General features: G+C 42.4%; 1 protein-coding gene across 1 annotated transcript in view; it reads right to left on the bottom strand.

Annotated features, from left to right (window-relative positions):
* Positions 1-23,271, bottom strand: part of pde11a (phosphodiesterase 11a) — a gene marked incomplete at both ends in the record, with an annotated part of 91,351 nt that overhangs the window by 30,447 nt on the left and 37,633 nt on the right. The window contains 6 exons of the mRNA XM_081367409.1: positions 2,718-2,768; positions 5,407-5,499; positions 6,194-6,261; positions 12,292-12,367; positions 13,398-13,530; positions 23,162-23,226. Coding sequence (XP_081223535.1) covers positions 2,718-2,768; positions 5,407-5,499; positions 6,194-6,261; positions 12,292-12,367; positions 13,398-13,530; positions 23,162-23,226 — 486 coding nt within the window. The remainder of the gene's footprint in view (positions 1-2,717; positions 2,769-5,406; positions 5,500-6,193; positions 6,262-12,291; positions 12,368-13,397; positions 13,531-23,161; positions 23,227-23,271) is intronic.

The raw sequence follows: 23,271 nt of genomic DNA on the forward strand, positions 1-23,271 counted from the left end.
GTGGTACTAAGTGGCCCTGAGGTTGAACTATCAGTTAGTAGGCCTCATAAGGCCTCCCTGAAGGCAAAGCCCCATAGACAGTCAACTGGAATGCCAGTCTGGCCCAATGTCAGCTGTGGTTTTCAGGTAGTAGGCCTCTCCAGGCCTCCCTGAAAGTAAGCTCCTTCATGTCATGGTTCTCTGGTAGTAGGCCTCACCAGGCCTCCCTGGAGTTGAGTTCCAACATACTTTGAGTTTCCACTTAATGTGGTTTTTCTGGTAATGGGTAGTAGGCCTCTCTAGGCCTCTCTGTAAGCGAACTCCCATGTACTGTGGTAGGCTTCAGTAGGCCTCCCTTAAGTTGAGCTCCCACGTTTTGTGGTTGTCATGTAGCAGGCCTCTCCAGGCCTCTCTGTAAGTGAACTCCCATGCACTGTGGTTATCAGGTAGTAGGCCTCACTAGGCCTCCCTGAAGTTGAGCCCCCGCATACTGTGGTTGTCATGTAGTAGGCCTCTCCAGGCCTCTCTGTAAGTGAACTCCCATGCGCTGTGGTTATCAGGTAGTAGGCCTCACTAGGCCTCCCTGAAGTTGAGCTCCCACATACTGTGGTTGTCATGTAGTAGGCCTCTCCAGGCCTCCTTGAAGGGTTAGCTCCCACTTACTGTGTGTTCCACTGAGCATGGTTTTTCAGGTAGTAGGCCTCTCCAGGCCTCTCTGAAAGTGAGCTCCCACGTTTTGTGGTTATCAGATAGTAGGCTTCACCAGGCCTCTCTGAAGGTGAGCTCCCACATACTGTGGTTGTCAGGTAGTAGGCCTCTCCAGGCCTCTCTGAAAGTGAGCTCCCACGTTTTGTGGTTATCAGATAGTAGGCTTCACCAGGCCTCTCTGAAGGTGAGCTCCCACATACTGTGGTTGTCAGGTAGTAGGCCTCTCCAGGTCTCCCTGAGTAGTTTCACTGTGGTGCTGGGTTTTGTAAGCTAGTGGCCGCTTACTTTCAGTTTAGCAGACCTTATCAGGCAGCTACCGAAGGTGAGCTTGCGCACTGGCTCGACTCAAGTTTGTATTCTCTGCTACGGGTTCCCTCCTGGAACCTCTTTATCCTGCTACAGCCTGGTTGCCTACCAGGTAGATCTAATGCTCCCCTCACTGAGGGTCAGTATGAGTATGTGGTCTCCTGAGTCTGATCAGTCGGTCGTAGGCCTCTCATGAGGCCTCCCAGTTAGATCAGTCCTTAGGCCCTCACAGGCCTCCTTAGTGTTTTGAAACACAAACACTGGGTTGATCCGTGGATCGAGTAGAGAAACTCCCCTCGCTGGCAAGGGTTGTAAAGCACTATGCTGAGTCATACTCTCCAGGATATCCCGTCTCTGAGATCCGGTCCGAGTGGTTTACTGCCTGCTTCGCAGTCCCTCGGGTTGGATGCCTTCCTAAAGGCAAGTGTCCAGAGGCTCTGTCTTCGGACAGACAGGAAGTGGCCAGACTGTAGTGTCTTATATGGTGACACCAGGTCAGGCCTGCCTGGTGGCATTTCAGGTGGCACGTTCCCCTGAATAGTGACTGGCTGGGGTTCCCTCAGGTTCCCTAGCCACATTCCCTAGAAGGGACCCCTTCTAAGAAGTTGAAGTTGTGGTCCTAGGCCCTTGAGCAGGCCCAGGTAGACCTTTCACTAAACTATGTTTATGGAGGTTTTCTGTGGTGTCATTTAGCTTGGGCTATGACCGTAGGGAGTGCTGTCACTGACAGCTCAGTGTGACCTGGGGGTGAGTGGTACTAGCGTTCATTTGAATTGCCGGTTCTGACAGTTGTCACTGCCTTTGGCATGCACTCCCCTTAGCATGGTGGCGTTGGTATATCGTTCCCCATAGCGTCATTCTGACGTAGTGTAGAGTTCCCTTTCGAAAGGGAACGTCTCAGGTTACGACTGTAACCTATGTTCCCTGAGAACAGGGAACGAGACACTACGTCTTCCTGCCATGCCTCGGGGCCTGCCTGCAACAGTCCCTTCAGACGATAGGATGTTGTCATGTTTGCAAGGCGCCCTTTTATACTTGCAGGTCGCATGTTAATCATTCACGTTAATGATTCACGGGCTGTCGCCGGTCAATGTGATTGCCGTGATTTGATATTGATTTCAGACACCTGTCACGCCTGAGGCGTTCCCCATAGCGTCATTCTGACGTAGTGTCTCGTTCCCTGTTCTCAGGGAACATAGGTTACAGTCGTAACCTGAGACGTTCTCTGTTGTGTCTTATCACGCTTTTAAAGGTTTTAAAGCATTTGAATGAAGGACAGCTTGATCATATAATATAACATCAAGGGATGTCAGAAAAAAAACTGATGCTGCGTTAATTTTGTTAAATAGTCTATAATATTCCTGGATTTGGCTTTAAGCAATAAATTCTTCATTCACTCTTGGAAACAAGCTGGTAATTGTTAATGAATTTATATAAGAGCTCCTGGCAAAATCCAGTTAACACATGACAAAAATGTATATTTCACCAGGAAATTAGCACATTATAAATGAGGCATTTCATAAACTCCACAGAGACTATATCAATAATTCACAAACACTGATGAGGTATTGAATAGCGTTGTTCTGAATTATACATACCGCATAAACAATACAGACTGATATACTGAGGCTAATATATCACGAAACAAGTTTTTCAATATTGATAAGCTCCTGAAATGTCAGACGCTCCATAAAATACAATCTGTTTGATGCATTGATGTTTACCTTAAACTTATCCACCTCAGTCTTAGAGCATGTGGCATGATATGACAGCACCTATGGAAAACACACACACACAATCAATCATCAAAGGTTCATATTTTATGCATTTTTATATTTTATGTGTATAATATATACATGACAAGATAAAAACATCCCAGAGATCATATATAGAGTTGAATTGCATTAACCCTGACACTACAACAATTCACTGCTGCATCGCTCGCTCTGATTGGCTGCTGAGAGTCATGTGAGCGCAATGATTTTAACATCCATTCATAACATACTGACAGTCTGATTCTCAAAGGTTTACAGGTCATGCAATATTAATTTCAGCTCCGCTATAGACTGTTGATGATCTATTACAAATTAATATACTGACAATCTGGAATCCTTATGAATACGGTCATATTTATCACAGACGCCACTTCTGCATTCCTCTGGAGAATGAGAAGAGCTTGGAGAAGATAATTAATGCTCACACACACACTCCCTGCTCAGGCTGTAATGTAGTTACAAGGCTAATAAACACAGCGTCCTCACTCCCGCTGCTTCATTTTCACATTCATTGCTCTGTGGTTGTGGTGTCTTGAGAAAAGATGTTACTATGTCTTCCTGTTTGCCTTTAAACGGAGTGTGTGTGTGTGTGTGTGTGTGTGTGTTAATGTGTGATGCGTGAAATGAAATCATCACTTTTTGATCAGCAATGCTTGTGTTTATGGTGGGGTTCAACACTCGGAGACCACTATGAAAATGCTTCTGCTTTGCATTGTTCAAATTTCATACAAAATGTTTATTAGAGATTATATCATCATCAGCGTGATGATTAGTGAAAAGTTGAATTGAAAAATGAGCATTAATGTCAGAATTTCTTAATTTTTAGTTTGTCACCATGAAATGGAAGTTTTATTTATTTTATAGTGACATCAAGGGCCCTATCTTGCACCCAGCGCAATAGACTTTGTACACCGACGCATGTATCATTCTTATTTTGCCCCCGACGCACAGCGGACTTTTCCCTCCACAGACGCACGTCGGTAAACTAGGAAATACACTTGCGCTCCCGGGGGCGGTTCAGCGCAAAAAGGAGGCGTGTTCCGGCGCAAACGTTCCCTCATGCTTTTTTGCAGGTTTAGAAAACAATTCCTCCACTGACCAGGAAAAACCTCGTCTAAAGTCAGTGGCGCGTTGCGCATGTTATTCAGATGCTATTTTAAAGGCGCATGCTTGGCCATAATCAATGTAGCGTGTGCACAACGCGCATACACTTTGATTCTCTAATCTACACAGAAGCAGCAGTTTTCATTTTTACAAATCATACATTATTACGATAGATAGATAGATAGATAGATAGATAGATAGATAGATAGATAGATAGATAGATAGATAGATAGATAGATAGATAGATAGATAGATAGATAGATAGATAGATAGATAGATAGATAGATAGATAGATAGATAGATAGACAGTTTATTATAAAAGCATAAATCTAACTTACACATTTACCCAAATTATCGCCTGTTTAACCGAAGCTATTTTGGGTGTGTTTCTCCATCCCCAATATCACTTCTCTGTGTTTTACGGCCCTGACGAGAACGGGGGTCTCCTCGGCTGTGAACCGCTCCTGGCGTGCGTCTGGCAAATCCGCCGTTATAATAGCAATCCGCCATGGAACAAGCGTGCCTGCTCTTAAAGGGAATGTGAGATGATGATCTGATTGGTTTATTTCACGTTACGCCCAAACCACACCTATGAATAATGAAGCTACTTCAGACCAACTCATTTTAGATTTGCATCGGGCGCAAAAGTCATTTATCCCGCCGGTATAATAGCGTTTTGCGCTTGATACTTGCGTTTCAGATCGTTAAAATAGGGCCCATATTGTTCATTGTTAGATAATGTTAGTTAATGCATTAACCAACTAATAGGACCTTATTAACTTAAAAGACACATATTAAAACACACACACACACACACACACACACACACACACACACACTGACTGTCACGACTTTCTGAGAATATTAATAATAAAAACCCTTTAGACCAGATGAGTGTTTTGACTGTAAACACACCATCATCTGTTTCCAGACGATCGTTTTGTTCGATTGGAGTCGGTCAATTGAAGCTTTGAAGGTGTGGATTTATTCCTCTGTGTCCCACTGTTTCATTGTTCGATTATATTCTGCTCTTTTATAGCATTTTAAGTCAGCTTATACGTCAGTGAAGTTTTCTTGTAGCAACACAGTGATAATTCGGTTTGAATGGATCATTTTCTTCACTGAACAGGCTGTTTTATAAAAACAGATAAGTTTCAATAAATGTTCTGAATAAACTGGAAACTAACATAGTTTGTTAGACTCTTATTTCAAAACAGCAAGGAAAATCCAGTTTTCCATGATATGATCACTTAGAGACGACCGCAGTGTGAGGTGGTTGAGTGTCAAACCTTCTCTGAGTCATGAGTGAACACAGCTCCTCCCACTCCTCCTTAAGCTCCGCCTCTAACAGGAACTGATATTCCACCAATCACACGCTCACATCTTTGCTCATGTTGAATCATCCTCACCAGTCATATGTTTCTACTCTAACAACATACCAATTACAAATGTACCAACTAATCTGCCACCACTTTAGAAAAGTCCTACCAATCACAGTTAAGTGTGCATCGATTTGTGTGTTTTGGAGACATACATCCAAAGCGACAGACTGTTTGGCCCAGGACTTCTTCACTTGGTCATACATAATGGTGTTATTGATTCCCAGTCCACAGAATATCACAAATGCCTAGATAGAGAAAAAGAGAATGTGAAGTCACACGCAAGTCCTCAACAACCAATTTAAACATCTGAAAGTGGTTTTTAAAACTTTGTTTCAGGAGTGTTTATGTGAATCAGAGTTATTATAGTTACGATTTAAGTTACAATAACAAAACAATATGTGGTAACACTTTATTTTATAGTGTCTTGTGACTTGTTACATAATATGTTCCATGTACTTACCATAGTATTAACAGTAAATTATGCATAATTACATGCAACTAACCCTCAACCAAATCCTAATCCTACTCTAACCCTATAGTAAGTAAATGTTGTTAATTAATATTACTCAGTAGTTAAATATATAATTACATTATAACAATGACACCTTAAAATAAAGTGTAACCCAATATGTAATACAAATGTTTTACTGATGCTAGGGATCAATTTATGAAGTTATATTACACATACACCTGTATATTGTATGGATCATATATATTGTTGTAATATATAATATGCATTTTACCATTACATTAGGTGGAGGGGTACATGAGCTGCAGGGCCAGCTTACAGCAAACACCGAACATCTTTCACTTCACTGAAAGGGTCTCAGAACGGTTTGAGAGAATTATGACTTTTGTGTATGCTCCAAATGAACTCATGTTTGATTGACAGCTAGCTATGCATTCATAAGGATATCTCACAGATGATTCATATCATACCTCAAACAGCCTCTGATCTAAATCATCAAACGGTTTCCCATCCAACCTGTTCAAGACCTGAGCCACACCTGCAACACACATGAAGACAGTCAGATTGCATGCTGTTTTTACGACCCATGTGAGATTCTTTAAAGCACAGTAATGCATTGCAGATGAAGGTTTCAGTCTGTATTTCAGTGCAGGAGTCAGGAATCTCTTCCTTGCCGTACTTCTAATCTCTCTCTCTCTCTCTGTCTCTACATGGATAATTAAACAGTGTGCTGTGTTTTAGTATGCAATTAGAATGATTGTTCCTTTAAGTGCAAACCCTCCCCCTGTTCACACACCTAACGCCTCCCCCCATCCTCGCCGTCTCATTATAGTCAATCATAAATGTAGAGCTTGCATTGCAGGCTACCATAACACTGCTCATAATTACAACATTTATATCACATGGAGAAGCCTGAAAGCCTGAAAGCCCACTGAAATGTGCCGGGCAATAAAAACATTTCAAGTAATCTAAAACCACAAGTGGTGTCCAGTCATCATCAGGAGTTATACTGTGTATTTAATTCATCTCTAAACTGATTTTGGATGTTTTGGAATACCGCTCGCTCAGTGCATCTGCATAGTATATACTGAGTCATATTTTAAAAACAGTGAAACTGTAAGCATTAGGCAATGATAAATGTTCCAAACAGTAAATGTGTTGTCACATGACCTCTTTACATGCATGTGATACAGTGAGAGGTGCCTAGTTATCATCTCATTTCATAAAATCATAAAAATGCTAATTTTGCATGAAAGAAATGAAGAAATGTCTTGAGCAATGTAAAACCATTAAAACAAACATTTTATTCTACGTATTCTACATAGACATTTTAGACAAATGTTGTTTGCTTGTCTGTGTAGTAGAATCTCGTTCAGTGGGTATGGAATTGTATTATATTAAATATTATATGTATTTTACACACACACAACATACAGTGGGGAGAACAAGTATTTGATACACTGCCCATTTTGCAGGTTTTCCCACTAACAAAGCATGTAGAAGTCTGTAATTTTTATCATAGGTACTCTTCAACTGTGAGTGACGGAATCTAAAACAAAATCCAGAAAATCACATTGTATGATTTTTAAGTAATTAATCTGCATTTTATTGCATGACATAAGCATTTGATACATCAGAAAAGCAGAACTTAAAGGGGGGGGGGGGGGGGGGTGAAACACTCAGTTTCAGTCAATCTCATGTTAATCTTGAGTACCTATAGAGTAGTATTGCTTCCTTCATATCTCCAAAAAGTCTTTAGTTTTATTATATTTATAGAAGAAAGATAGGCAGTACCGAGTCTTTCCGGAAAAAAAATGAGCGACTAGAGGCGTGCTGTGTGGGCGGAGCTAAAGAATCACGAGCGCTGTTCACTGTTTACTTGCTGTGCTTACGTGCCGATAGCTAACAACACACAGAGACATTTGAAGCAGTTTTACTCACCGCCTGCGGTTCCAACGCACGACCGTGAACCTTTATCGTTGGGACTGCTCCATCCTTAAGCATTAGACGATCTGCAAATCCGGCAAATACTTCCCTAAAGCCGAGCACAGCGCTTTGATGGGCGTACTGCTTTCGCTCTCTCGCTCTGGTCTACGGGTGCGCGCGCGCCCTTCCGGGAGAAGTGCCCTTACTGTGCGTTCACACCGAACGCGAATAGCGCGTCAAATTCGCGCCTGCCGCATCTAGTTATACGCTTGACCATTTTGTGTGCATTCGCGCGTCAAGAGCGAAATTGACGCACGTAAAATCAAAAGTTTGAATCGAAATTTACGCGCGTCACGCGCGTCAGAGGCGAAAGTTTCGAAACCTGTTGGCAGCCATCTTTTTTTAGATGTTTATCGAGCATTAGCATTAGCATTAATCGAGAGAGTCCCCGCTCGTATATGCTCTGGAGAGCAGAAAAAGCAGCGTAGGGGACATCGTCGCTGTACTCGGGTCCACCAAACCCTGGAAAACCCCAGGAGTTTCACAATTTGCTCCAGGAGGTAGGTTTGGTGAACCTAACGGTGAGGACGCTGACGAGGACAGCGTAGGCCGTATAAGCCTCGGCCTCGAGTGGTGGTCGCTGCCTGACGAGCCCGCGCTGTACAGCCTGGCGCGAGGTTCACCCTCGCCCGCACCCACCTAATCTGTCATTTATTTTTGTTTTGATAATAAATGGAGCCAGCCTCCAAAAGTGAAACCTGTCCTGTGATTTTTTTTTAAGTTTTTATACACTAAATTGTGTTTGTTGTCTTTACATTAGATTAATAGTTTCATATAATCTAGAATAGATATGGAATGAATAGCATTCAATAAAAAATGAGTATTTATCATATTGAAATCGAGTTTTTATGTGAAAGATTTGCTTTGTTGTGCATTTTAGTCATATTACAAAATAATTTATTGAGGCCAAACATAAAATAACATTATAAACTGTCACTTCACCACGTGACAGCAGCATGCAAGCAGGCTCCTGATTGGTTACAGCGGTGCGAATTGACGCAGAAGTTCAGATTTTTCAACTCGGGCGGCAGACGCGAATTCGCGTCAAACGCGTGAATGCACAAATAGCACTAATAAAATCATTCGCGCGTAACGCGCTTAACGCGCCAGACGCTCAATTCGCGTCATTCACGCAAACTTGACGCGCGAATGAGGCGTATTCGCGTCTACCGCGCCGCGCTCTACGCCCCATTCGCGCCGCAGGAATTTTTTACGCGCGTAACGCGTCTTTGCATTGACTTAACATTGAAATCACTCGCGCCTGACGCGCTGTTCGCGTCCGGTGTGAACGCACCATGAGGACCCATATAAGGAAATTCCACCCCATCTGACGTCACACAGGCCCATACTCGAAAAAAACTTTCCGAAACTTGTGACAAACCGGAAGGAGTATTTTTGCCACAGAAATACTCCATCAAACGTGCAACTTTATTTTTGAAACTTTGTCCATGTTTAGCATGGGAATCCAACACTTTAACAGTGTAAAAAACTCAGTATGCATGAAATAGCATTTCACCCCACCTTTAATATTTGGTAGAGAAACCTTTGTTTGCAATTACAGAGACACTCTATGAAATGCCTTTGAGAATGTGTGGTCTATTGATGGGAACCTCGTCAATCCTGGTAGCATTCTCCAGTACCCCTATTTTGTGGTAATTAGTGACCACAAAATTAGCGGTTATATTGCGTGATGCAGGACACGCAGACAAAGGAAGATATAACCCAGATGTTACCGAAGGGCCGTTGGGAAATGATCATCCAGGCGGACAATCCCATCCATTGCAGGGCATTTAGGATATGACAAAACACTTAACCGACTTATGGTCCGTTTCTATTGGCTGGGCATTCGTGGAGATGTTCGTCGGTGGTGTGCGGCTTGTCCCAAATGTCAGTTAGTGAGCGCTCCGGCCGTCCCAAAAGTGACATTGCACCCTCTGTCCCTAATCAAGGTCCCTTTCGAAAGAATTGGCATTGACCTCGTCATGCCATTAGATCGGTCAGCACGAAGGCATCGCTTTGCATTAGTCATCATGGACTATGCAACTCGGTACCCAGAGGTGGTGGCACTCGGTAACATCTCTGCAAAGAGTGTAGCGGATGCCCTCTTCCGAGTTACCTCCCGGGTGGGAATACCGAAAGAGATTCTCACCAACCAAGGCACAACATTCATGTCACGAACACTCGATGAGCTTTACGAACTATAGGGACTCTTTATGGTAACATGGCGAGACGGAGATGAGGTTGTGCGAGCAGAGGGGCAAAACAGATCTACCATCTCAACCTTTTAAAACTAAAATGCGAAGAGCTTGGGCCGGAGGTGAATTTAAAACCGAAAGCATTCAATCCGGTCCCTTGTGGAGAGCACCTCCCGCCGTGCCAACTGGCCGAGATTCAGTACAGCGTGAGTTCGCAGATGTGTTGTCATCTATTCCCGGCCGCACAAATCTCATAGAACACCACACTGAAACATATTAAGGAGTCGTGGTGCTCGAAATGGGTGTAATAGCAGAGTCACACAGTGAATGGTCCAGCCCGATAGTTTTAGTGCCTAAGATAGACGATTCGACGTTGACTACTGCAAAGTAAATGCAGTCTCCAAGTTTGATGCTTAACTCATGTTGATGCTTATCTCATGCCTCTAGTTGATGAATTGCTCGACCGGTTAGGCACTGCTCGATCTGACTCAACACTGAATTTGAAGAAAGGGTATTGGCAAATCGCCTTGATGGAAATGTCTTGAGAGAAAACGGCTTTTTCCACCCCGTTCGGTTAACACCAGTTTGTTACGCTTCTGTTAGGGTTGTTCAGGGCTCCCCCCTCATGGACTGGGTCTTACGGCCGCGCCAAGCGTATGCCGCCGCATACCTTGATTATATCATAATATACAGTAATGATTGGCAGCGGCATGTGCAATGCCTAAGAGCGGTCCTGAGGTCGCTGCATGCAGCAGGGCTCACAGCAAACCCGAAGAAGTGTGCAATTGGAAGGGTGGAAGTATGGTATCTGGGGATCCACTTGGGTCACGGGCAAATTGACAAAACCACACCAAAATAGGAGTGAGAACGTTTTTTGGGCTGGTTGGCTATTTCAGGCAGTTTATACCTAACTATTCGGATGTCATCAGCCCTCTGACTGATCTTAATTAAAAGAGAGCTTCAGCCCCGACGGACGGAGCAGTGTCAACAGGCTTTTACCCAAGTGAAGGCTGCACTATGTGGCGGACCAGTATTGCATTCCCCTAATTTTAATCTCCCTTTTGTCTTGCAGGCGGACACATCGGACGGGGGGCTGGGAGCCATTATTTTGTCCAAAGTGGTGGAGGGGGAGGAGCGCCCCCTGCTGTATATTAGTCGTAAGCTCTCGATAAAAGAGAGACTAAATACAGCACGATCGAGAAGGAATGGCTGGCCATCAAGTAGGCGGTCCTCACTCTCCATTCCTACCTGTTGGGATGGGCTTTCACTTTCTGTTCGGACAACGCCCTGCTCCAATGGCCCCACCGCATGAAGGATGCCAATGCACGGATCACCCATTGGTATCTGGCTTTGCAACCATTTGAATTCCAGGTGGTTCACAGGCCAGGGCTGCAGATAGCTGTTGCAGACTTCCCGGCATGAGTTGGTCAGTGGGGGTATGTGGAACATACACAGCATATACTGCTGTGGAAGAGGGGGCATGGTTTGACAGCTGCTGCAGGTGGAGAGCAAGTGCGGGGGAATTGAATGGTAAGGTAAATGCCTCTGGTTAATGAGAACTAAGTGTTTGCACTGCAGTGAGTCGAGAGATGGGTGATAAGGAGCAGCGTGAGTGCAGAGAAGCGGCTGCCTTGGGAGTGAGCTGTGCACGTGGAAACCGTGTTAAAGAAGAGCTTTGTGTGCAGAAATCTGAGTTGCTGCTGAGCCCTCATGCTATATTTTTGTTTGCTTAAGTGAAGTGTATGAATACATTACGTGAGCTGCACAGACATTCTCTGACCCCTGTCTCCTTCATACCCACCACAACAAGTTTAAGCTTTGCCACAACTGCAAACTATAAAAATAGTAGTATCCTGAATGACATTCTGAACATATCCAAGGATTTCAAAAAGACTACAGTATATACAGTATATAGATATAAAATATTTCCTTTGTGGACAGTGAAGTTTCACAGACCAGAGATGTAGATGATTTCTCTCCTCATAGTGCTGAAATTTCTCACACTTGCTTCAAAATCAATTTGAGAAAAAGGAAAACTGGTTCTGAAACTACGGCAGAGAATGAGAAAGCAAGAGAAGAATCTTTTGAATGAAGACATCCTTGACTCCTGCTTCTACTGGCTGTTTGTGTTCATAATGACTTTTGGTCCCTGGCAGAAACTTCCCCCACACACACACATCCACCCACGCATACACACACACACACTGCGCTCTGCAGCAGCACACACACACACACACACTGATGTGACACAGATACATTTAAACAGACATTATCATACATACACATGTTTGTCCTCCATTTGCTCCCACATACAGTAGTACAACACCGCAGAACCGGGGACATCAACTATATGTAGTGAAACACCAGTGGTTCATTGGATAACTTACCTATGATTTGGTGGTTACTGTTCCAGATAGGGACACACAGGACAGATCTAATATGGAAGCCAGAGAACTGATCTGCCTGAAAACAAACACTTGTCATCACATCAAAAAACAAATGATCTGACTAGAAGCTTGTGAGGAGAAGCGAGCAAAAATATGAGATCGTCTGAAGACACAGTGTTATATAATTTTGTGCTGCTAGCATTTAGAAGACACACAAGAGCCGACAGAGGTCCAAGGTCTTATGCAGAGCAGAAGTCTCTCTCAACTTTAATCAGGCTCTTTAAAAGGAATATTCTGGGTTAAATACAACTGTGGCTCTTCCTGTAGCATCTGTAATCTATGGAAGCTTGTTTCCGCCACAGAATAAAACATTTTTGAAGATAATTGCGACTTTTATCTCACAATTGCGAGTTTACATCTCACAATTCTGACTTTATAACACGCAATTGGGACTTTATATCATGCAATTCTGACTTTATATCATGCAATTCTGACTTTATATGTCCAAATTGCGTGTTATAAAGTCTTCCATAGTGATCTGCTGGCTCTGTAGGAAAGATAAAGTATGGAGGACCACAAGTGCCACTTGAAAATAAAATGAATCAATAAATTTTCGTCATCAATTATGAATTAAAAAATGTAAATATGTAAAATTCAAATGTTCAAATAAATAGATATTAAATTCTCATTTAAAATATAAATTGAATGTGTCAATAAAACATTGTCCATCTAAAAACTGTTTTGAAATGATGATTGATTTTAAGTGGCAATCATAGACCTCAATAGTTAAATACTGTTTACATGGAGCAACTGCATCATTAGCACATAAACACAAAGTTCATTCGCCCAGAATTTACAGATCACTTAATACCATTTTTACTGAATAATTCATGTAAGTGCTTTAAAAAACAAACTGCATGTCTGCTTTTAAATCCTCCGGTACACTTGACCCAACTTTCACTGTAAAAACTGAGGGACATGTAAAAGTTATAATGGTAATAAAGTTTAAGACTTTTTAAAACCCAGAATACTCCTTTAATGGGGGTCCAAACATCAGCCAGGCTTATGCCATGTAACATGCTTTTATTAATTTATATATTGCTTACTTCAGCGTCGAAGCGTGGGTCTTGGTAGGCATCACTGATATTCACAGGAAGCCCAGTGGAAGCGACCAGCTCTGCAATGCTGTTATTAATCAGCCAATCAGAATAGGACGATTTGTCCATGCTGTCCTTGAAGCTGTGGACAAGACAAAGAGGAAATGATGCGTGCTGCTATGTGTAACCAGACAATCACTTTTACTATTGCTCATACTTGGGCTTGCATTTAAACCCTACACCCTCATTATTACATTTGTGTACAACTCATCCTGCGCCGTTTGAGCTTTTGTCATGGAAACATTTCTCAAATTAACTAAAGCTTAAGAAAAAAAATATTAAAACGTGATTTGAAAAAGTGATCTGAAATGTACGTAAATTCAGGGTAATTGGGACATCAATAGCATCTCAATGGCAATTTACATGAATTCATTCCCAAGTAAAACTTTTTATTTGGTGTTATTACAAAGTGGACTTTTTAAAAGTGTAGTGTGTGTTAAGGAATATAGTCATGAAATGCACTCTTTGAAAATGCCCATGTAGAAATTGCGTACATAGCCTACGTCACTCGCTCGTGCGTGTTTATTTGGGAGATGGCGAGAACTGAGGGATTTCAAATGGTGTCAAAGCGAGGCGGAGATGATGGTGTTTTTATTACTCAACAGGTGATTAAGGTATTTTACTGAACAGATGGATTGCCATATGTAGCTCTCTAACAGAGTTCATTGTAAAGCATTATCTTGTAAAGGGGCATTTCATTATGGTTGAGTAACACTATGCTGGAATTTAGTTTTAAGGAAGTACACCATGTCTATAAATGGGTAAAGCTACAGTAAAGTCTTCTTCTTCATTTAGTCAGCTTGAGATCCTTTCCATCTAAACTAGTTATATCTCTTAAGTCTAGTAGTAAATGTTTTATGGTCGATAACCATATTCATCTGCACAGTCACGAGAGCCAAAGCACAACCAAAACAACATTCTTCCGCAAAATGCATACAGTTTGTACAGCTGTTATATACTGTATATAAAGTATACTATAACTCAAAATGCAAAAATCTGCAGATCTCATCTGGGCCTCATTGTAGCCGTGTAAACAGCTGTCACTACACAGTAAAAAAGTGTTGGGTTATTTTTTAACCCAACCATTGGGTTACACATATTGGGTCACTATGTTGGGTTATTTTTCCAAAAATGTTGGGTCATTTTCAAAATCGTTGGGTATTTTCTGTAATAACCCGGCTGTTGGGTTAATTACGCATGTTGTATGTAAATTTGTGTATTTTGAATTTATGTACAGAATTATGTATATTTACATTAAATTCTGGACTCCCCAGTATTTTGTTTGTAATTAAAAAATATATATCTGTTCAGACATATTTATTGTTTTATACAAATAAACAATCTGTATTTGAAAAGTGTATTTTATTTATTAAAATAATGTCATAAATACAAATAAATAGTTAACTGTTCAGTTACTTTTAACCCAACTGGCTCTTAACCCAATGCATTGGGTTAAAATAACCCACGGTTAGAAAGGTGCTATACCACCCCATAGTTGGGTTACTCGTTGTTGTTGTTGTTTTTTAATCCAACATTATAAGTAAGTAGTACTCAAGGTGGTGCTCACTTCAATTACGCAAACATAGGATGGTTCGCAACCAAATTACAATGTAAAAAGAGACCTGCTGGGATATGGGGGTGGAATTAAATGCAAATTCGGACCAAGAAAATCAAACAAAGTGTGAAGAGAGCCTTAGACGCTTACATGAAGAGCTGGAGGAGCTGACTCGCTGTTCGCAATGCCATTCCCTCTACAGTCATTTACAGCTAACGAACTTTCCTCTGCATTTCAGTGAGGCTCTATGGAGCCTGCAACAGCAATGAGAAGTTAACACTCCGACTCTCATAAACGCCCACGTGCAGCAGAGACACAGTCCTAAATGATGTAGCCTCCCTCTCTCTTTTAATCTCTCTCACGTGGTACATTTCAGGCTCTCGTGCTCTAGGCTGAGAGAGTCTGATCAAACACACTCTCGATCACACCCCAAAGATCACACATGATTAACGGCACTGAGAGCTGCTGTCTGAGGAAATGCCAGAATCAAAGGGATGAATGAGAGCATGTGAATGTGTGTAACTGAGATCTGCACAAGTGTTGTGTGTATGTTGCGTTCATGTGCGTCTGGGTGAGCAGCGGAGATGCGTCTCTCTCTCTCTCTCTCTCTCTCTCTCTCTCTCTCTCTCTCTCATTTGGCCTCGAGCTGTTTCAAATCACTCTTACATAATGGCTCCGGCTGTACCTTTAGAGAAGCCAACACAGAGGATGAAATCACTGAATAACACACATAAAACCCCTATATACCCCTATAAACATATATTACTGTGGATGACAGTAATATATAACACTGAAGCTGTATAATTTCACAGCTGTGAGATATATATATATATATTCATATAATTCTTTATTAAAACTGAGTGTGAAACTAGATTTACACTTTAGCTAAATTTACTTAAATGCATGTTAACTGCAATTAAATGAAAATACATTGTAGTTTAAATTTATTAAATGCAATTAGCTGAACATTAGAGTGTTTTAGGAGGTATCAGACTCAAGAGAGAGATGGATGAATAACACAACAGGTGAGCATAGACCATAAACGATGAGCAGTGCAAGTATAATGCTTCAGTTCTTATGTTTGCAGGTGAAGATAGAGGATGTAACTTCAAATTTGAAGTATATCCACACACAACTATTGGTTGCTGTTAGAGTGACTGAATGACAAATAATGTCTTTGTATTTCAGGGATAGAAACACTGGATCTCTCTCTCTCTCTCTCTTCCGCTGGAGCTGGAGAACAGACAAGGGAACAAGGAAACAGGAACTTGGAGAAATCGCAGGAGGTAAATATCTCAGGGAAGTTGACAGGTAAGTAATCCCTAGTCCTTGTCGTAGACCAGACAATGAGTGTGACTGAAGCTACGTCTACATTCATCCGGATAGAAATGAGTTTTCGTTTCAAAACGCTCTCCGTCCACACTAGCGTTTTCAAGCATTTTCCAAAGTTTCTTACCCACACTGAAACTTCAGAAAATGCAGAATTCACCTTACAGTGCATGCGTAAACCCTCACAAAAGCTCACTGAGATGATACAGACAGAACAAGACAATCAAGTTATCACGCAATTCTTCTGGCAGGATCATTTTAATTTGCAAAATATCGTCTTGGTTACGAGTGGTAACCCTCGTTCCCTGAAGGAGGGAACGGAGACGAATAGGAATCTTGCCAGTAATATGATACACTGTATACATATACACATATGATACACTGGGTACTGCATATGATATACTGGTTGTCCCAAGGGAAAGACACAGGCTTCCGTTTAGAAGCAGCCGTGGAAGAATATACATATGGGATCCCCGCAGTGTCGCACATATGTCGCACATATGGAACCCAGCCTAGACCCGGTTCTCAAGGATTCAACAGATAAAGGCCTGGCACCGGATGCTCAGGCACGTCCGGCTCCGAGGGTGGTGGAAGACTCAACAGGATTTTCACTCTGGCACAATATAGGTCCACAGAGCCGGGCCTCTCAGTGCTTCTACCCGTTTAGGGTGAGAATATGGGAGGAGACCCAGTTCTACACATAACAGATATCTGTTAGCGAGGCGCTACGTGCCAACGCCCAGGAGGATGCAACGCCTCTCGTAGAGTGAGCCCTCGCTCCAACCCCTGCTGCAAGAAGCTTGGACCCTATCAAACATCTTCAGGGGTCCCTTCGGTGAGAGGAACACCACTCGACGAACAGGTTCCATTTCAAGGTGAATCGATGGTGTTAAGTACCTCTGGGGGTAAGTCACCTAGAACCTCCGCGTCCCGTCCAGGGACCAGATATGGAGTTTCCAGAGGTACCATAGAGTGCCCTGTCTCTGAGAAAGAAGGTCCTTCCTCAGAGGAGTGGGCCAGGGAGGGGCTGTCACGAGGAGCATGAGCTCTGGGAACCAGGTCCGGGTGGGCCAATAGGAAGCCACCAGTAGGACCTGCTCCTCGTCCTCCCTGGCAAGTAGGCTCACTGAGGGAAATGCATATTTGCGAAGGGGGGGGTCTCTGGAGAGGCAAACAGGTCCACCTGATCCTCCCTGAACTCCCTCCAGATCAGCTGAACCACCTGGGGTTGGAGTCGCCACTCTCCCGGGAGCGCAGCTCGTGATAGCTCGTCTGCCACACGGTTGAGCACACCGGGGACATGAGTCCCATAGCGGGGTCTGAGTGTGCTGTGCAACACTTACCTGGTTCCACAGGGCAGGGGGTACAGGAGGAGGCTTGGTTGCGTTGTTGAACTGTGTGCTGGCGATAGAAGAGGCGGATGAGAATGGTGAGGATTCTCTCCTCCCACTGCTTTCCACGCCCTCTTCGAACCCAGAGCTAGAGGAACTGCTCTCTTTTTTTTCTTTTTCTTTTGTTGATAATTTGTGTACCACTGTGACTCCATTGGCGGAACAGAATTTTGACTCAAAAGATTCGCTGCCCGGCCCTCCACCGGGAGAGAGCAGCTCCCCCCATCTTCGGATCGGCTGGTGTCGTCCTTCTGCAGCGGACACAGTAGAGCAGGCCGTGACAGAGTTTTTTTTCTTTTTTTTGCAGGGGACGACACCGAGGGACTCTGAAGCCACGTCGGGGGAAGCTCCTCAGTCAGCTACTGTATATATATACAGTATATATATTTTTTTTTGAAGGACAAGCAATCCCATCCAGAAGCTGGACAGCTTGTGATGCGCTAGAGGGGGGAGGAGCTCTAGGGGGTTGGTTCCACGAAGGAGAAGCTCAGGTCACCCAAGCTATACCGAAGTAGACCTCTCCTGGTGGCCACCAGAGAGGGCGTTACAACGGAGAATAGGCAAGGGGGCAGTGAATGTATTGTAAGCTGTTTTGAGCCTTGTTGTTGTCTTTAATATCTCAGAGCACTTTTAGCCAGATAGTAAAGTGATTGTGTGATGTTTTGTTCCATGGATGCTGAGGGTGGCTGAGAGATGCATGTGTTGAGATGGTGATGGTGTGTGTGATCTCCCTAGACAGAGCTCTGCTGGAACATTAGACAGCTGCAGAGAATGGGATGATATGTGTGACTGAACACACACACACACACACACACACTGCAGTGTGAAAGCACCCATATGGCAACTGAGATCTCCAAACCTGTGCGCTTCATTGTCATTCGCTACACAAAAGAGTCACAAACAACAGACCGATCGGCTGAACCTAACACAAAGGAACATGTTTGCTCTTATTCCTGGGATCCTCATTGTGTGTGTGTGTGTGTGTGTGTGTGTGTGTGTGTGTGTGTGTGTGTGTGTGTGTGTGTGTGTGTGTTCTAAGAGCTGAGCTCAGGGTTTTGAGACTGCAGATAACAGATATCACACAATAACCCTGACCTGCTGTACAGCCATACAGCACCGGCACAACATTACAACCGATTTCACTAATTCAAATAAAGGTGAAATAAACTTAAATATACATTTAAAAACTAAAATTTCAACAAAAGTTAGACATTGAAACTGAAATATATGTTGAAATACTTAAACGACTAAAACTGAATTCAAATAAATTGGTAACACTTTACAATAAGGGTCTATTTGTGGACATTAGTTAAAGGGTTAGTTCACCCAAAAATGAAAATTCTGCCAGTAATTACTCACCCTCATGTTGTTCCAACCCGGTAAGACCTTCGTTCATCTTCGGAACACAAATTAAGATATTTTTGATTAAATCTGAGTGCTGGATCACTCCTCCATAGGCTTCTAAGGCATTATAACTTGCTGGCCCAGAAAATGCATTAAAGACATCGTTAATATAGTCCAAGTGACTCCAGTGGCTCAATCTTAAGTTTATAAAGTGACGAGAATACTTTTTGTGCAAAAAAAAAAAAAAAAAAAACCGACTTTATTCCACTATTCATTTCCTTCTCTCTGGGCCTCGAGTTTTTTCACGTAGTGTAACAATGCACTTAGTGTAACAGTGCACTTTAATTGCACCGTGCACTTAGTCACGTAGTGCACTTCTATGTTATACGTCACACGCATCACACACATGACCAGTGTCGGCCAATAGTGAGCCTACGTGTGACATACAACACAGACGCGCTACGCTATTACACTACGTGAAAAGACTCGAGGCCCAGAGAGAAGGAAATGAATAGTGGAATAAAGACGTTATTTTTTTCTTTTTTTTGCACACAAAAAGTATTCTCGTCGCTTTATAAACTTAAGATTGAGCCACTGGAGTCACTTGGACTATATTAACGATGTCTTTAATGCATTTTCTGGGCCAGCAAGTTATAATGCCCTAGAAGCCTATGGAGGAGTGATCCAGCACTCAGATTTCATCAAAAATATCTTAATTTGTGTTCCGAAGATGAACGAAAGTCTTACAGGGTTGGAACAACATGAAGGTGAGTAATTACTGACAGAATTTTCATTTTTGGGTGAACTAACCCTTTAACATGTAATGAAAAATACTTCTAAGCATGTATCTGCTAATATATAAGGCAGCAGCTATTTGCACTAAATGTAAATAGTTGCAGATACTATTTGCACCTCAGTGTATTTTAGTTTGTTATAAAACAGTATGCAGTAATAACATCATTTTCTTTGTACATGATTACATTTATTACAATCATAAATGGATGCCACATTACTTGTCCCTGTTCCTTAATCCCTCCCCTTAACCTTCCCATTAAACACTAACACCTGTTAGGCACTTACACTTTTGGCATGTTTTTTTCCCCGCACAAATACGGCCAAAAGCACTGCAGGCCTGTGAACAGCAATTTGCAACGCAAAACAACAGAGTCAGGAACTGCAAAACAGATTGATCGCGTAAAACCAACCTTTGTGTAAAAAAATGAACTGTTGCAAATGTCTAAATGGCTTTTTGTGTACATGAGGCAAAAAAGTTCCCTAAATAACCCGATTTGTACAGTTGCGTCTTTCTTTTAGCTGCGCTTGCAGTTTTGGCACGATTCTCTCACTCATTGAGTTTAGCAAGCGCGAAGAGGAGGGCGGGTCCACCTTCTTCATGTAGCCAATCAAATGAGCTTCTCGCTGACTCTCGTTTTACTCTTATCTGATTGGTTCAATAAACACGGCAAGTCTCAGCCATACAGCAAAACTCGACGGGTGCTTCTCAATATCCCTCCTCGTCTCATCTCTCCTCCGTCCTCCATCCTATGACCCGGAAACCGATCGAGCTCAGCCATCTTGAAGGACATCTCAATTCTTTAATTGCACCGCGAGGAGTCGAGGATCGAGGAGTGAGGAGGCTTCCTGAGGAGTCATGAGCGAGGACACACGGGTGTATCCTATGCGGAAGAGTTTTATTGACTAAACGTGATGCAAGTTTAAATTCTCCGTCCCCCTTCACATCTATCACAATAATTTTAATTTATACTTTACCTTTGCAGTTTAAATAAACCACACATCTCACATATTTCAACAGGGTATCTTGCTTTATTATTATTTATTCTAAATTTCTTAAATAACCAAACTTTAACAACATAAGGGCAGATCCTCTGAGCGCTGCTGATGACGCAGTGAAGTGACGCTCGAGTGATCAAGTATTCCAATGTATAAAAAAGAGGCTTGTTTGAGATGAGCAAAATCTGCGCAGAACCGATCACCGGTGATCAGCGCGAGATGCATGCCGGTTAGAAATGTGTCCGATTGCGGTCCGCCTTGCTGTGATGTCATGCTGACGTATGTCAAAAATCTCTCGCGAGCTCAAGGCGGCCGTGTCGGATTCTGCAGTCGAGCGCAGTTGCTCTCCACCGACTGCGCTGATCAAAAGCACGATGGGAAACAACTTGCTGACGACACAGCTTAATGCTCATTGGTTTAAACAACCGTGATGTATTGATCTCTTTTAAAATGTTTTCATTTAAAACTCTGACATCGTGTTTTTATGTGGATAAATTATGTGAGTATTCCCAAACTCTCTGACAGTGTTATCTCTATATGGGTTATTTGATTGTTGTCATATTTATTATATATAACATGTCTGTAATTAAAGTAAAAATGATTGATAAACACGTCTTTGGTATGTGATTAAATAACAAGTGCTTTGATGTCTTGTTCATTATATTTATTTTCATTAAAAGCAACAGAACTTAAATTGCATCCAGTTCAATGAGCACGAGGGTGAATATCGTGAATCCCGCGATATCTATCTTTGATCTCGCAGGTGTCAGATCCACTGCGAGAAGAGAGATTTGTCCGTCTTGCCTGCACTTTTTTCACTCCTCCCCTCACTGCAGCTGCCTAGTCTCGCATACATTTCAGGCGAGGCAAGGCGCATCTCAAACAAGCCTAAGCTTTCCTTCGATTCCTCCGTCTTCCTTTTCTTTCCTTGCAGCCTTCCCTCGCATCCTACAAGGGGTGGAGCTGAGACGCGAGGAAAGCAAACGAGGATGCACAAATAAGAAATGAGACACACTCAATGAGTGAGAGAATCGTGCCAAAACCGTAAGCGCAGGTAAAAGAAAGATGCAACTGTACAAATCGGGTTATTTAGGGAACTTTTTTGCCTCATGTACACAACAAGCCATTTAGACATTTGCAACAGTTTATTTTTTTACACAAAGTTTCATTTCACGCTATCAATCTGTTTTGCAGTTTCTGACAGTTTCTTGTTGTTTTCGCTTTTGCAAATTGCTGTTCACAGGCCTGCAGTGCTTTTGGCTGCATTTGTGCGGGAAAAAAAACGTGGCAAAAGTGTAAGCGCGGAAAAATGGAAGTCAGAAGAATACAGATCCTATTTATTTTTCGTTAGCATGAAGCTGCAGTTTCACAATACATGCATTACACTTACGAATAACAGTTAAATGCAGCAAATATTTTTTTCTTACACATGAAAGGCGATTTACAACTTTACAAATCTTCTCTTGCAAACGCAAATTTTATTTACGCTTGCAATCTTATGTACACTTTCACAAATCTTACCCTGCGCATGCGATTCTTTATGGCTTCATAAAAAAGATCAAAACAAAGTGAAAGCAAAATGAATAAAACTTAAAATAAAATTAAAATAAAAATCTAATTAGAAAAATTTCAAATATTATAATAGTATATAAATGGTACTAAAATAACACTGATTAAATCACCTATTTGCACACTAAAACAAACATACATGCACAATATAGCACAAATACACTGTACAAACACAAATATACCATACATGAAAACTTCAACACAAAAATGCTGTATAAAATACAACACAGTTCACAAAAAGAAGCAACACTGTATATTAAAATATACAGTACTACAACTTATACTGAGCTAATTACTGCCTAATCTTTAGGTTGCATAATATGGAGATGCAATTTTTTACTGTGGGTGTGTGTGTGTGTGTGTGTGAGTGAGTGAGTGAGTGAGTGAGTGAGTGAGTGAGTGAGTGAGTGTGTTTGTGTGTGTGTGTGTGTGTGTGTGTGTGTGTGTGTGTGTGTGTGTGAGTGAGTGAGTGAGTGAGTGTGTGTGTGTGTGTGTGTGTGTGTGTGAGAGAGTGAGTGAGTGAGTGAGTGAGTGAGTGTGTTTGTGTGTGTGTGTGTGTGTGTGTGTGTGTGTGAGTGAGTGAGTGAGTGAGTGTGTGTGTGTGTGTGTGTGTGTGTGTGTGTGTGTGTGTGTGTGTGTGTGTGTGTGTGTGTGTGTGAGAGAGTGAGTGAGTGAGTGAGTGAGTGAGTGTGTGTGCGTGCGTGTGTGTGTGTTTAACCTGTCCTCAGTCGCACCTGTTCTCCATGTCCGCGCTGCACTTGGGTGACAGAAGCTCAAAGGACTTGGTGAACTTCACCACCTGCAGGAGACATTAAAGTGAGCAGGATTAGAGAGATGCAGCAGC

Source organism: Scardinius erythrophthalmus (assembly GCF_964197995.2).
Source record: "Scardinius erythrophthalmus genome assembly, chromosome: 6".
In the NCBI taxonomy this organism is placed as follows: Eukaryota; Metazoa; Chordata; class Actinopteri; order Cypriniformes; family Leuciscidae; genus Scardinius; species Scardinius erythrophthalmus.